The 13077-nt window shown below is 46.0% G+C and overlaps 1 protein-coding gene across 1 annotated transcript in view; it reads left to right on the top strand.

The window, feature by feature from the left end:
* The window catches only part of WASHC4 (WASH complex subunit 4), a 178439-nt gene extending 168808 nt beyond the window's left edge, over window positions 1-9631 (top strand). The window contains exon 33 of the mRNA XM_069764473.1: window positions 9036-9631. Within this exon, the coding sequence (XP_069620574.1) occupies window positions 9036-9100 (65 nt within the window). The 3' untranslated portion in view covers window positions 9101-9631. The remainder of the gene's footprint in view (window positions 1-9035) is intronic.
* The last annotated feature ends 3446 nt before the right edge of the window (window positions 9632-13077 follow it).

The following is a 13077-nucleotide window of genomic DNA, read 5'->3' as shown; positions in this document are numbered from 1 at the left end:
CTACGGAGAGAGGGGATCCACCCTTCAGGAACAGGAAACCTACAGATACATAAGGGCGGCACCTCTCCCACGCATCAGTTGGTTTCCTGTTCCTGGAGGACAGGATTCCCTTCAGATACGACTTCGTTCTCCTATCAACACCCAGGCCGGCTGTCCGACCCAGGTAGCGAGGGGGTCTCCTACCTCGGGCAGTGCGGGTCCCTGGAAGCGCCACGGTTGGTCCGGGTAGGACTCCACGACAGTGAGCGGTGCAGCGTGAAGCGGCGTCCGGTGGAGGTCCATCCCCAGTGGCGAGGTAAGTATATTCACCCCCCTAGGCCTCGGTCTTCCCCACCTCTGATCCCCGTCGGTGCGGTGCAGCGTCCTGTGCGCTCCTTCCGGTTCGGGGGGGCGAATGGGGGCCGCTCCGGAGCCGGGGGTCGGTCGCCGGCTTTTGCCGCAATCGCCGCTATGCTGCGGCCGTGGGCGGCGATAGTGTGGCGACGGGCGGCTGGGGGGACCGGCGGTGCCGTCCCCGGGCTTCCGGGCGCGTCCCTGAGCTCTCTGCCCGATACCGGAAGTGAAACGCCGGCCGGTTTTTTTTTTTTTTTTCGAAAAAACGCTGCTATCCTGCATGCGGCGGGGGGTGGGGTTGGGGGGGTTTTGGGGTGGGGGGGTTGAGGGCGGGGAGGGGGTTTTGGGGTGGCACAAGGATCTGCAGGTGTGAGGGTGGATTTGGCCACGCACCTGCACATGTCCGGATCTGGGGGAAGGGCTATATATAGCCATACAGAGCGCTGCAGGGCTGCTTGTGAGCACATCCGCAGCTATGGATGAGCCGGAAGCTACCGTCGGTCTGCTGGAGGAGCAGGACAGATCCTCGGAGAGGTCCCATGCGAACCCCCAGCCGAAGACCCGCGGACGCAGTAATCAGCCCAGTCGCAAATCTAAACAAAAAGATCTGGACCGACCCCCCAGTGATCCGGTACCTACCGCTACTGCCCGGGTAAGAGATCTACGTGAACGTACCCTGATGCAGTTTTTTCCTATGTTTATTTCCGTAGGGGAAAAAATGCGCTGGTAAAGTTAAAAACAAGGAGTGCGCGCTATGCGCTTGCCCTTTGCCAGACGCCTACCCTAAGAGACTTTGTCAGTCGTGTGTGCGGCAGACGGTAGGAAATAAATTGATGGGAACACGGTATAGCGGTAGCACCGGGGTAAAATGACATAGTCCTTTTCTCCGCTCCCATAGGTGGCGGAAGAATCTCCTGATTTTACGTCAAACCTTAGGGTGATTATCAGGAAGGAGGTGAAAGATTCCCTGAAATCCCTGTCTCGGGGGTAGCCTTCCAAAAGAAGAAAGGAGCCTAGCGCCTCAGATTCGGATTCGTCCGCTGGCCCTAGTAGGGTGAATGATTCAGACGCCTCTGGCTCCTCAGCGTCCTCTTCGGAAGAGGACTCTAACCGTTTCTGTTTTCCGTTGGACCAAATGAACAAACTGATTAAATCAGTTAGATCCACCATGGGGGTGGCTGACGAAAGGCCAGAACTTTCAGCGCAGGACCTGATGTTTGGCGGTCTAGACCCAAAAAAGCGTAGGTCTTTTCCGCTCAATGACAAGGTTCAGAACCTCGTCAAAAGGGAATGGAAGAGGCCAGAGAAAAAAGGCTCCTTTCCACTGGCCTCTAAACGTAGATATCCCTTTGAGGACCCCATGGTGAACACATGGGATAAGGCACCAAGATTGGACGCAGCGATGGCTAAGGCGTCTAAAAAATCATCTATCCCCTTTGATGACATGGGTTCCCTAAGGGATCCTCTCAATTAGAAGGCTGACTCGTTCCTTAAAGGGACATGGGAGATGTCGGCGGGTTCCCTGAGACCTGCTGTAGCTGCGACATGTGCAGCCAGATCAATGATGGTCTGGCTGAATCAGCTAGGATCTAAATTGGAAGAGGGAGTCTCCAGAGATTCTATGTTGAAATTCCTACCATCAATTCAGAATGCCGCTGCCTTTCTGGCGGATGCATCTGCGGATTCTGCAAGAATGGCGGCTAGAGCGGCAGGACTATCAAACGCAGCACGCAGGGCCCTATGGCTGAAATGTTGGCCGGGTGACCTTCAATCCAGATCCCGTCTCTGCTCTATTCCGTGCGAAGGGGAATACCTGTTTGGTCCAGTCCTAGACGAACTGCTGGAGGAAGTTGGAGACGAGAAGAAGTTGTTTCCCAATCTACTTATTAACCTTAGGGCTCTTAAAGGGACACTGTCACCTGAATTTGGAGGGAACAATCTTCAGCCATGGAGGCGGGGTTTTTGTGTGTTTGATTCACCCTTTCCTTACCCGCTGGTACATGGTACCGCTCATTACAGTAATGAATATGCGGCTCCACGTCCCATAGCGGTGGAGCCACATATTCATTACTGTAATGAGCGGTAACGGTGACCGCTCAGTACAGGAAGAAGCTGCGGCGCGGGGAAGCAGGGACTGCACCGCGCCAAGACCAGGTGGGTAAAAATGGGAGGGGAGCGCTGCGCGATATTCACCTGCTCCTCGTTCCGGCGCCGCTCCGTCTTCAGCGTCTTCTGCAGTGATGCTCAGGTCAGAGGGCGCGATGACGTGGTTAGTGCGCGCCCTCTGCCTGAACGTCCGTGCAGAAGACGCTGAAGATGGAACGGCACCCGGAACAAAGTCAGGTGAATATTGAAAGTGCCAGGGGCCTAAGCGACGGAGAGGTGAGTGTGTGATTTTTTTTTTTTTTTTTTTTTTTTTAACGCAGCAACAGCAAATGGGGCAAGTGTCTGTATGGAGCATCTTATGGGGCCATAACGTTTGTGCAGCACTATATGGGGCAAGTGTCTGTATGGGGCCAAAATCAGCGTTTGTGCAGCACTATATGGGGCAAATATCTATGTGGAGCATCTTATGGGGCCATAATTAACGTTTGTGCAGCACTTTTTGAGGCAAATATCTTTATGGAGCATCTTATGGGGCCATAATCAACGTTTGTGCATGATTATATGGGGCAAATATCTTTATGGAGCATCTTATGGGGCCATAATCAACGTTTGTGCAGCACTATATGGAGCAAATATCTTATGGGGCCATAATCAACATTTGTGCAGCATTATATGGGGCAAATGTGTCTATGGAGCATCTTATGGGGCCATTATTAACCTTTATGCAGGTTTATATGGGGCATATTTTAATATGGAGCATCTTATGGGGCCATCATAAACTTTATGGAGCATTATATGGGGCTCCTGATTCAATATGGATATTCAAAAACACTTAACCTACTGATGTCTCAATTAATTTTACTTTTATTGGTATCTATTTTTACTTTCGACATTTACTGGTAGCTGCTGCTAGGCTTATACTCGAGTCATTAAAGGGAACCTGTCACCCCCAAAATCGATGGGGAGGTAAGCTCACCGCCATGAGGGGCTTTATCTACAGCATTCTGTAATGCTGTAGATAAGCCCCCGATGTGACCTGAAAGAGGAGAAAAAGAGGTTAGATTATACTCACCCAGGGGCGGTCCCGCTGCTAGTCCGGTCAAATGGGTGTCTCATGTCCGCTCCGGCGCCTTCTATCTTCATTCCATGATGTCCTCTTCTGGTCTTCACTCTCCGGCGCAGGCGTACTTTGTCTGCACTGTTGAGGGCAGAGCAAAGTACTGCAGTGCGCAGGCGCCGGGCCTCTCTGACCTTTCCAGTGTTTGCGCACTGCAGTACTTTGCTCTGCCCTCAACAGGGCAGACAAAGTACGCCTTGCGCCGGAGCCGCGGTGTGAAGACCAGAAGAGGACGTCATGGAATGAAGATGGGAGGCGCTGTACCGGACCTGAGACACCCATCGGAGCGGGACCGCCCCTGGGTGAGTATAATCTAACGTCTTTTTCTCCTCTTTCAGGTAACATCGGTGGCTTATCTACAGCATTACAGAATGCTGTAGATAAGCCCATGATGACGGTGAGCTTACCTCACCATCGATTTTGGGGGTGACAGGTTCCCTTTAAGTTTTCCCAGTTTTTTGTGGCAAAATTAGGGGGGTCGGTTTATACTCTGGTCGGCTTATACTTGAGTATATACGGTAAGTATTTTGTGTGACATATCTCTGTGATTTAAGGGCATGAAAATTCAAAGTTGAAAAATTTTCCCAAATTTCTGTTTTTTTTTTTCACAAATAAATGCATTTATCAATTAAATTTTACCACTAACGTGAAGTAAAATATGTCACGAGAAAACCGTGTCAGAATCACCAGGATCCATGGAAGCGTTCCAGAGTTATTACCTCAAAAAGGGACAGTGGTCAGAATTGTAAAAATTGGCTCGGTCATTAACATGCAAACCACCCTTGGGGGTTAAGAGTACCTTTCACAATTTGAACATGTTAAACTGGCCATATAATTTAGAGCTGAGTAGAACACAGTTTTAATTGTTGCGACCAATCACAAGCCGCAACGTCATCGAAAGTCCCTAACGCGCTCATTCTTAGGAACGGAAGCATGGCGGTTGCAGTGGTGACAACCAGGGCGCGTCCGAGGGTAAGTATATCAATATTTTTTATTTTTATTCTTTATTTTACACCTGAATCTTAATCCCGATACCGATTCCCGATATCACAAAAATATCGGAACTCGGTATCGGAATTCCGATACCGCAAATACCGGCCGATACCCGATACTTGCGGTATCTGAATGCTCAACACTAAATATAACATTTTCAAGCGAAGACCAAGGATTTCTTAGCTTAGATTTGTTTCTGAAAGCATTGACTTTTCTTTTCTGCATGACGTTGAAACATAAGCAGTAGGCACCATTAAGGGAAAAAAACACCCACTTAGCTTCTCCCCAAGAGAATGTCAGACCAAACTTTCTTTATATGATACTTATAGCTGTGTTTACCTCTGTCATCTCGCTGCCAGTATCTACTGCTGTTATAAGCAGGGAAGGAGAGGAGAGCAAAGCAGAGTTGTGTGTCATTACAGGCACCTCTGCATCTACAGCTCTCATCCTACGGCACTGATAGCTCTGCTCTATTCACCCTCAACCCACACTGACAGCTGCAGATGCAAGAGGTGTGTTTGTAAAAACTCACAACACTGCTCTTACAACACACAGACACACTGCTGCAAGAATAGAGCTGCAGATTCAAGAGGTGTGCATTAAGACTCACAACAATACACACATGCACACACTGCTGCAGATGCAAGAGGTGTTCGTAAAGACCCACAACACTGCTCTTATGCACGCAGACACACACTGTTGCTAGAATAGAGATATTTATAAAGACACACTGCCCTGCTCTAACTCACCTTCCCTGCTTGTAATCACAGAGCCTTTATTTTGAACAGGTACAGCTGAAGCTTGAGATGAGACAATTGGTGTATTTAGCCCCTTAACTCCCACGCAGTTTTGCGTTTTTCGCTTCCCTCCTTCCCAGAGCCATAACTTTTTATTTTTTTCATCAATATGGCCTTGTGAGGGTTTATTTATTGCGGGACGAGTTGTACTTTTGAACGACACAATTGGTTTTACCATGCTGTGTACTAGAAAACGGGAAAAAAATTCCAAGTGCCGTGAAATTGCAAAAAAAGTGCAATCCCACATTTGTTTTTTGTTTGGCTTTTTGCTAGGTTCACTAAATACAAAAACTGACCTGTCATTATGATTCTCCAGGTCATTACGAGTTAATAGACACCAAACATGTCTAGGTTCTTTTTTATCTACCGTATATACTCGAGTATAAGCCGAGATTTTCAGCCCAAATTTTTGGCCTGAAAGTGCCCCTCTCGGCTTATACTCGAGTCACGGTCAGCTGGTGAGGGGGAGAGAGGTCTGTCGCATACTTACCTGCATCCGGCGCTCCTGGCGCTGTCCCTGCCTGTTCTTCGGGTGCCGCAGCTCTTCCCCTATTCAGCGGTCACGTGGGACCGCTCATTAAAGTTATGAATATGGACTCCACTCCCATAGGGGTGGAGCCGCATATTCATTCCTCTAATGAGCGGTAAGGGTGACCGCTGACAGAAGAAGCTGCAGTGCCCGGAGACCATCTGTCCGGGATAAGGAGCCAGGGACAGTATGTCATATTTACCTGTCTGCGTTCCACCCGCCGGGCGCCGCTCAGTCTTCCCGTCCTCTTGCTCTGACTGTTCAGGTCAGAGGGCGCGATGCCCTCTGCCTGAACAGTCAGTGCGGAGAGACGCCGCGACGGGACGCTGAGGAGCAGCAGGCAGCAAGAGAGGTAAGTATGTCATTTTTTTTTTTTATTGCAGCAGCAGCAGCATTATATATGGGGCACAGCTTTATATGGAGCATCTTATGGGGCAATTATGAACGGTACAGAGCATTATATGGGGCACAGCTTTATATGGAGCATCTTATGGGGCAATAATGAATGGTACAGAGCATTATATGGGGCACAGCTTTATATGGAGCATCTTATGGGGCAATAATGAACAGTATGGAGCATTATATATGGCACAATTGATGTCTCAATTTTACTTTTATTGGTATCTAATTTTATTTTTGAAATAGCTGCTGCATTTCCTACCCTAGGCTTATACTCGAGTCAATAAGTTTCCCAGTTTTTTGTGGCAAAATTAGGGGGGTCGGCTTATACTCGGGTCGGCTTATACTCGAGTATATACGGTAAGTGGTGAAAAAAATTCCAAACTTTGCTTAAAAAAAAAAAAATTGGTTTCTGTAACCTGTAGCGTTTCCATTTTTTGTGATCTGGGGTTGGGTGAGGGCTTATTTTTTGCGTGCCGAGCTGACTTTTTTAATGATACCATTCTGGTGCAGATACGTTCTTTTGATCGCCTGTTATTGCATTTTAATGCAGTGTCACGGCGACCAAAAAAAAGTAACTGACATTTAACACTTGTTTCGCTACGCCGTTTAGCGATCAAGTTAATCCTTTTTTTATATATAGATCGGGCGATTCTGATCGCGGCGATACCAAATATGGGTAGATTTGATTTTTTTTTTTTTTTATTGTTTTAGTTTAAATGAAAGAGGGGTGATTTCAGTATATATATATAAAAATTCCCCCCCCATATTTTTAAAAACTAATTTTTTATTTCGGCATGCTTCAATAGCTAGAAGCTGCCTCTGCTACATAGAGGCACTGCTCGGATCGCCCCTATGTAGTAGGATTGCAGCACTGCTATGAGCGCCGACCACAGGGTGGCGCTCATGTCAATCTGGAATCAACAACCATAGAGGTCTTCAGGAGACCTCTGGTTGTCATGCTGATGCACCGATGATCAGGTGCGGTGTGCGCATTTCCGGCCGGATGGCGTTTGTCAAATGCCTCTGTCAGTTTGACAACGGCATTTAACTAGTTAATAGTTCAAAACAGCTGACATGTCCCGGCTTTGATGCGGGCTCACCGCCGGAGCCTGCATCAAAGCGGGGGTTTTGCCATTGGATGTACTATTCCGTCCGATGGCAGAATGGAATTAACAACTGCCTCTTACCTCCCTTTGAAAGTGGAGCTATATGTACACCCATATGCAGCCACACTGTATGAAAAAAAATGTAAGGACCTTTGCACAGTGCCCTTACAAGAGGTTTTATGGTTTTCCAGTTTAAAACCCATAGGCATTAATATGGCGTTAGGCTACTTTCACACATCAGGTTTTCGCTGTCAGGCTCAATCCGGCTAAATTTTTAAAAAATGGATCCAGCGAATGTTGCCGCCCATCTGTTTTTCCCCCCATAGACTTGTATTAGTGCCGGATTGTGCCGGACAACATTGCGTTTCGTATGGTTTTCGCCGTATCCGGCAAATCTGCAGTTTCCGGTTTCTGGAAAAAACATTGATAGTAACCTTTTTTTGTCTCTGGCGAAAAAGCTGTTTGCTAGACTAGTAGCCTATGGGAGTCGGAAGGTGCCGGATTAGGAAAATGACGGATTCAGGTGACGGATTCAGGTGCCGGATTCCGCTTTTTTAAACTGAGCATGCTCCAATTTTTTTTTATCCAATTATCTGGATATGCTAGTCTGATCCGTCAATAAAACGGATCCGTCGCATCAGTTTTTCACAATCTGCGCCGGATCCGTTTTTACCAACATTCGCCGGATTGTGCCTGATGCAAAAAACCTGATGTGTGAAAGTAGCCTTAGTCTCCTTTACAGCTAAAACAGCTTCCATTCTTTTGGAAGTATTTATTTTACAAGATTTTGCACTCATTTATCATGAAAAGCATTTTTGGGGTTAGACATTGACGTTGGACGTTAGATGTGAGAGATTTGCTTGCCGTCTTTTCTTGTTGCTCACAAAGGTGTTGGAGGTTTAGGTGAGGACTCTCTGCAGACCAGTCAAGTTCCTCCATACCAAACTCACTCAGCCATGTCTTTATGGATCTAGTGCAATGGGGCACAGTCAGGCCTTCCCCAAACTTCTCCCACAAAGTTGGATGCTTACAATTATACAAAATGTATTGGTATGTGGAAGCATTAATATGTCCCTTTATGAGAACTAAGGGCCTATGCCAACAACTGAAAAAAATGTCATGGCAATTTTTTCCCCTGCCATCAAAATTTACCTGCTGACTGGCAAATGGCAGGAAAACTTTAGCACAAAGCAAACATAGACTCCTCCGTCAAACTGCCAGATAGATAAGCATGGTTTGTCACTCTACAGAACATATTTCCACAGCTCCAGAGTTCAGTGGCAGCATGCTTTACACCAATCCATCCTGTGCTTGGCGTTCTGCTTGGTGATGGAAGGCAGCTTCGGAGCTATGGAAGCTTCCCGTTCAGTTTTTGTACTAATGTTAATACCAGAGATTTGGACTCAGTCCTACTACTTTTTTTTCATATGTTTTAATGCAGCCAAGCTCAAAATAATCTGTGAGAACAATCGCTGAGAAAAATAAGCATATATATATTCTATTATATTAAGGTATATTTAAAGATCCCTTTAATCTTTTAACCTTTTTATTTAACACCCGCCTTATTGTTCAGTGCTGCATGCTATAATCTACCAAGTGTCTAGTGTGTGATGTCTTGTAAAATTACCTTTTTTTTTTTTACATCCTTAAAGAAACGTCTAAAGCCAGCAACGACAACCTTTCAGTTAATTCTGCAGCAGATTCCATCATGAAATGATGTCCCGGGAAGATTCAGAAAGTGTCTAATCTGTAGCTTGGACAGCTACATACCCACAATGGCAACCTGAAGAAACTGGACACAGACAATGCAAATCACTAAGAAGTCGTTATGATGACCAACCAGGCCCAAATTATTTCTTATAAGTATGGCGGCAAATCTGGGTATCTCACAAGGAGCCACTGATGAGGAACTGAAAGCCATCAGATGTAAATGGATTTTATTACACTTTGTGCAATTTAACATGAAGGATAATAGATCTAACAAAGTAGATTCTCAGGATCCTGCGGTTTTAGCGAGCACCCAGGGCTTCACAACAGCAAGACTTAACCATTACTGTGATGAATATGCAGGAGAGTAATAGTAACTTCTAATTGTATATTAAGATGAAGGATTTTGCAAATTTGAGTGACACGAGAAGGATGTGAGCGTGTATATGTGTAAATGCGCACTTTTTGTACATCAAATGTGTATTGTAAATGTCATATCCTCAGATGTAAAAATGTATAAAATATATATACAAAATGTAAATGTGTCAGGTTATTTGAAATCATCCATTATTAAATTGTGGTTGGCTTAAAAATTGAGGGGTAAAAAAATCTCTCTCCTTAACGGCAATATTAATACATGGAGTTAAAAATTTAAATTCTGGGGAGTAACACACACAGGGATAAGAAAGTGCACAACAAATGTATCACAGCTACATATTTGAAAAGGTTTCAATAAAAAATACTGTTATGTTCTCAGTAGAACATCAATATAAAAGTGAGATATAAAATAAATATATATATATATATATATATATATATATATATATATATATATATATATATATATATATATATATATATATATATATATATATATATATTTAGTAAAACCGGAGAAAGACACACGGAGTACAAGTCCCAAATTGAAAAATACACGTTTTTATTCAACAATATTTAGGAATACATAATCATAACAAATACAAAATGTACAGCAAGGAAAACTCAGCACTGAAAAATCAGAGCAGCGGCAGCCCCCATGAACCGCTGATACTATTTTTTTGAACAATAAATTTTTATTGAAATTCACATATAAAGTACAGGAAAAGAAGGAACAATGATATTATCATCAATTACATTGCTCCATAAAGAAGGGGTAACTGTCCTTCAATTATGTTCCGGTAAACTAACAGTAAACTTAACACAGTAACATCAAAGGGAAGAGAAAGAAAAAAACAAAAAAACATCAACATCAAGGTGGGGGTCAAGGGTCTGGGAGGAAGGGAAGGGATGGGAGACCCGAGGAGAGATTATGTTAGATCCTTTCCCAATTGGGTAAGTTAGTCAGAAGCCTAAGGACTAGAGTTGGACTGCCGAGATACCGGAATAGCGAAGGGGGTATGGCTTGCATAGTCCGCCCATGGGAGCCAAATAAGTTCGAATCTGTCCACTTTGTCGGTCAGTATGGCAGACAGTTTTTCGTTTACCATGTACCATGATAAACGAGATTTAACTCCCAAGAGATTCAAGTTTGTTTTTTTCCAAGCCGAAGCTATAGTTTGTTTAGCTGCTAAAAATATAAATGCAATAAGGGCTCGGGAATGTCTGGGCAAATTGGGGATACGCACGGTGGCGCAGTGGTTAGCACTACAGCCTTGCAGCGCTGGGGTCCTGGGTTCTAATCCCACCCAGGACAACATCTGCAAAGAGTTTGTATGTTCTCTCCGTGTTTGCGTGGGTTTTCTCCGGGCACTCCGGTTTCCTCCCACATGCCAAAGACATACTGATAGGAATTCTAGATTGTGAGCCCCATCGGGGACAGTGATGATAATGTGTGCAAACTGTAAAGCGCTGCGGAATATGTTAGCGCTATATAAAAATAAAGATTATTTATTTATTATTATTATTTAGTAGAGCTTCCCAGTGGTTCTTCTTAAGGTTGATATTCGTTATATAGAGAATCAAGAAGTATACCCTGGTCCAAAACCTTCGTACTGTTGGGCATAACCACCAGATATGAAGCATATCACCTATGGAGCTGCATCCTCGAAAACAGTTTGGGGAATAATTAGCAACTGCCTTTGCTACCCTGGCTGGGGTCAGGTACCATCTGGTTAGTACTTTATAATTAGTTTCTAGCATGAGGGTGTTTAGAATACCTCCAGTGGAGGAAGACCAAATCTGGGCCCACTCCGAGTCCGTCAGGGTTGAACCAATATCGGACTCCCAGCAAGAGGTGTAGCTTGTGGGTTGGTGAGTTGATGTGTGAATAGAGAAGAGATATGATACCTGGAGCATGTGTGTTTTGACGGCATCTCTGTTCAAAAGGGGTAAAGGAGTAAGGGGGGTGGAATTTCTTAGCAGAGATTGAACAAAATTTTTAAGTTGTAAGTAGCGAAATATTTCTCTAGGTGGGAGATGGTGTTTTTCGCTCAAAACAGAGAACGGGATTATCCCATCCACATTGAAGAGATGGTGGATTCTCGTTACTCCTGCTGCCACCCATAGACGGAAGTCCAAAATCATCAGTATTAAAACAATAAAAGACCTGACAAATTTCAGTTGGTGGATAATGAATCTATAATATATGAAAGTTTAATTGTAATCATTACATTATGGTAAATAATGAAATTTAACACTATATGCTAATTTTTTGAGAAGGACCTGTATCTCTTCATGAAGCAACTCCATATCTTTTTCATGGGTAGCGAGATTGGCTAGAGTAGAGTCCATTTTATCTTGTAGGTCAAAGGTACGAGATCCCAGCTCCCTAATCTTTCGTTAAGTCTTTAGTCAGTTTTTCGGACATTTTGGATAATTCCGTATGTAAAATAGACTGAAATTGTGAGAGTAGGGCATTATGATCCGGAGTTGGAGTACTTGGGATCCTGGTGGTAGAGGCTGGAATTGCATCTGGCTCCGCTCCATCCATTATGGAGGAGTTGGAGGATTCAGACTGGGAATGTGGCCCTGGAGACATAGTGTCCTCCAGATCAGTCAGCGCCTGGAACCTATTGCTAGCATACCTGGAGTTAGTTCTGCGCTGCTTAGTCATGGGAGCGGTGAGATTGGATAGAGGACCGCAGTATTATACGACCAGCTTAAAAAGATAGTCAAGGGAAGTGCATGCTGTACGTTGTCCCTTACAAGGATTAGGGGGGTGTTGGATTTAAGCCATTAAATCAGACTCAGTAAACTTCCAGGACTGAGGCCCAACAGGCCAGATCTCATGGGAGCGAGACTGTAATAGTGACCAGAGAGATGGCAGTTCCAGAGTCACTGGGCCCGTGGAGGTATTTTATGTATAAAGACAGTCTGCTGTTCTTACTTCAATTTATTTTACAGGGACTCACAGCCCAGGGCCTGTCACGGCCGCTCTGGAGGGGCACAATCCCTCCCTGCCCTGCAAATGAGCAGGTAATGGGAGGAGAGTGCAGCCGAGCCACAAGCCAGGGAGTCAGGTGGGGAAACCAGGGATGCGGTGCCAACTAGTCGCCCCCTGTGGCGGTCCCAGGACCACCCTGCGAGGTGAGCCTGGAAACCCGCAGTCGGAGGTATGCCCCCCTCCCGGAACGCCGCAATGTATGCAGCCGCAGCTTCAGCTTCAGGCCGTGGGGCGCACGGCACCAGCGCTCCAACGCCCCTGCACCTCAGCGCCTCGCCCAGAACTCTGCGGGAATGAGGCCTCCGAGAGGTATGTGAGTGGCCCGCAGGGGGATGGTACCGGAGTCCCCGCTATGGCGGTGGACGCCGCTGGTTACCTCTTCTCCAGTTGTCCTCTCACCGGCCGCTGTGCCTGCAGCCCGGGCCCGGCGCAGGAATGGAGGAGGGGGAGGGCGGGAAGGCCCCCGCCAGCGCGCCGAGCGCCGCTTGTCCACCGACTGTCTCTCCCTCCACCTGTTGATCCCGAATTGCTGCCGACGGGTCTCGAGGGACAGGGGCAGGCCCCGCCGCCGTCCCACTGAGTGCGCCCTTCTATCTGGAGACTAG

This window comes from Ranitomeya imitator, chromosome 4 (assembly GCF_032444005.1).
Source record: "Ranitomeya imitator isolate aRanImi1 chromosome 4, aRanImi1.pri, whole genome shotgun sequence".
In the NCBI taxonomy this organism is placed as follows: Eukaryota; Metazoa; Chordata; class Amphibia; order Anura; family Dendrobatidae; genus Ranitomeya; species Ranitomeya imitator.
The sequence above is the reverse complement of the archived record's forward strand: the minus strand, read 5'-3'. Positions and strand labels throughout refer to the sequence as shown.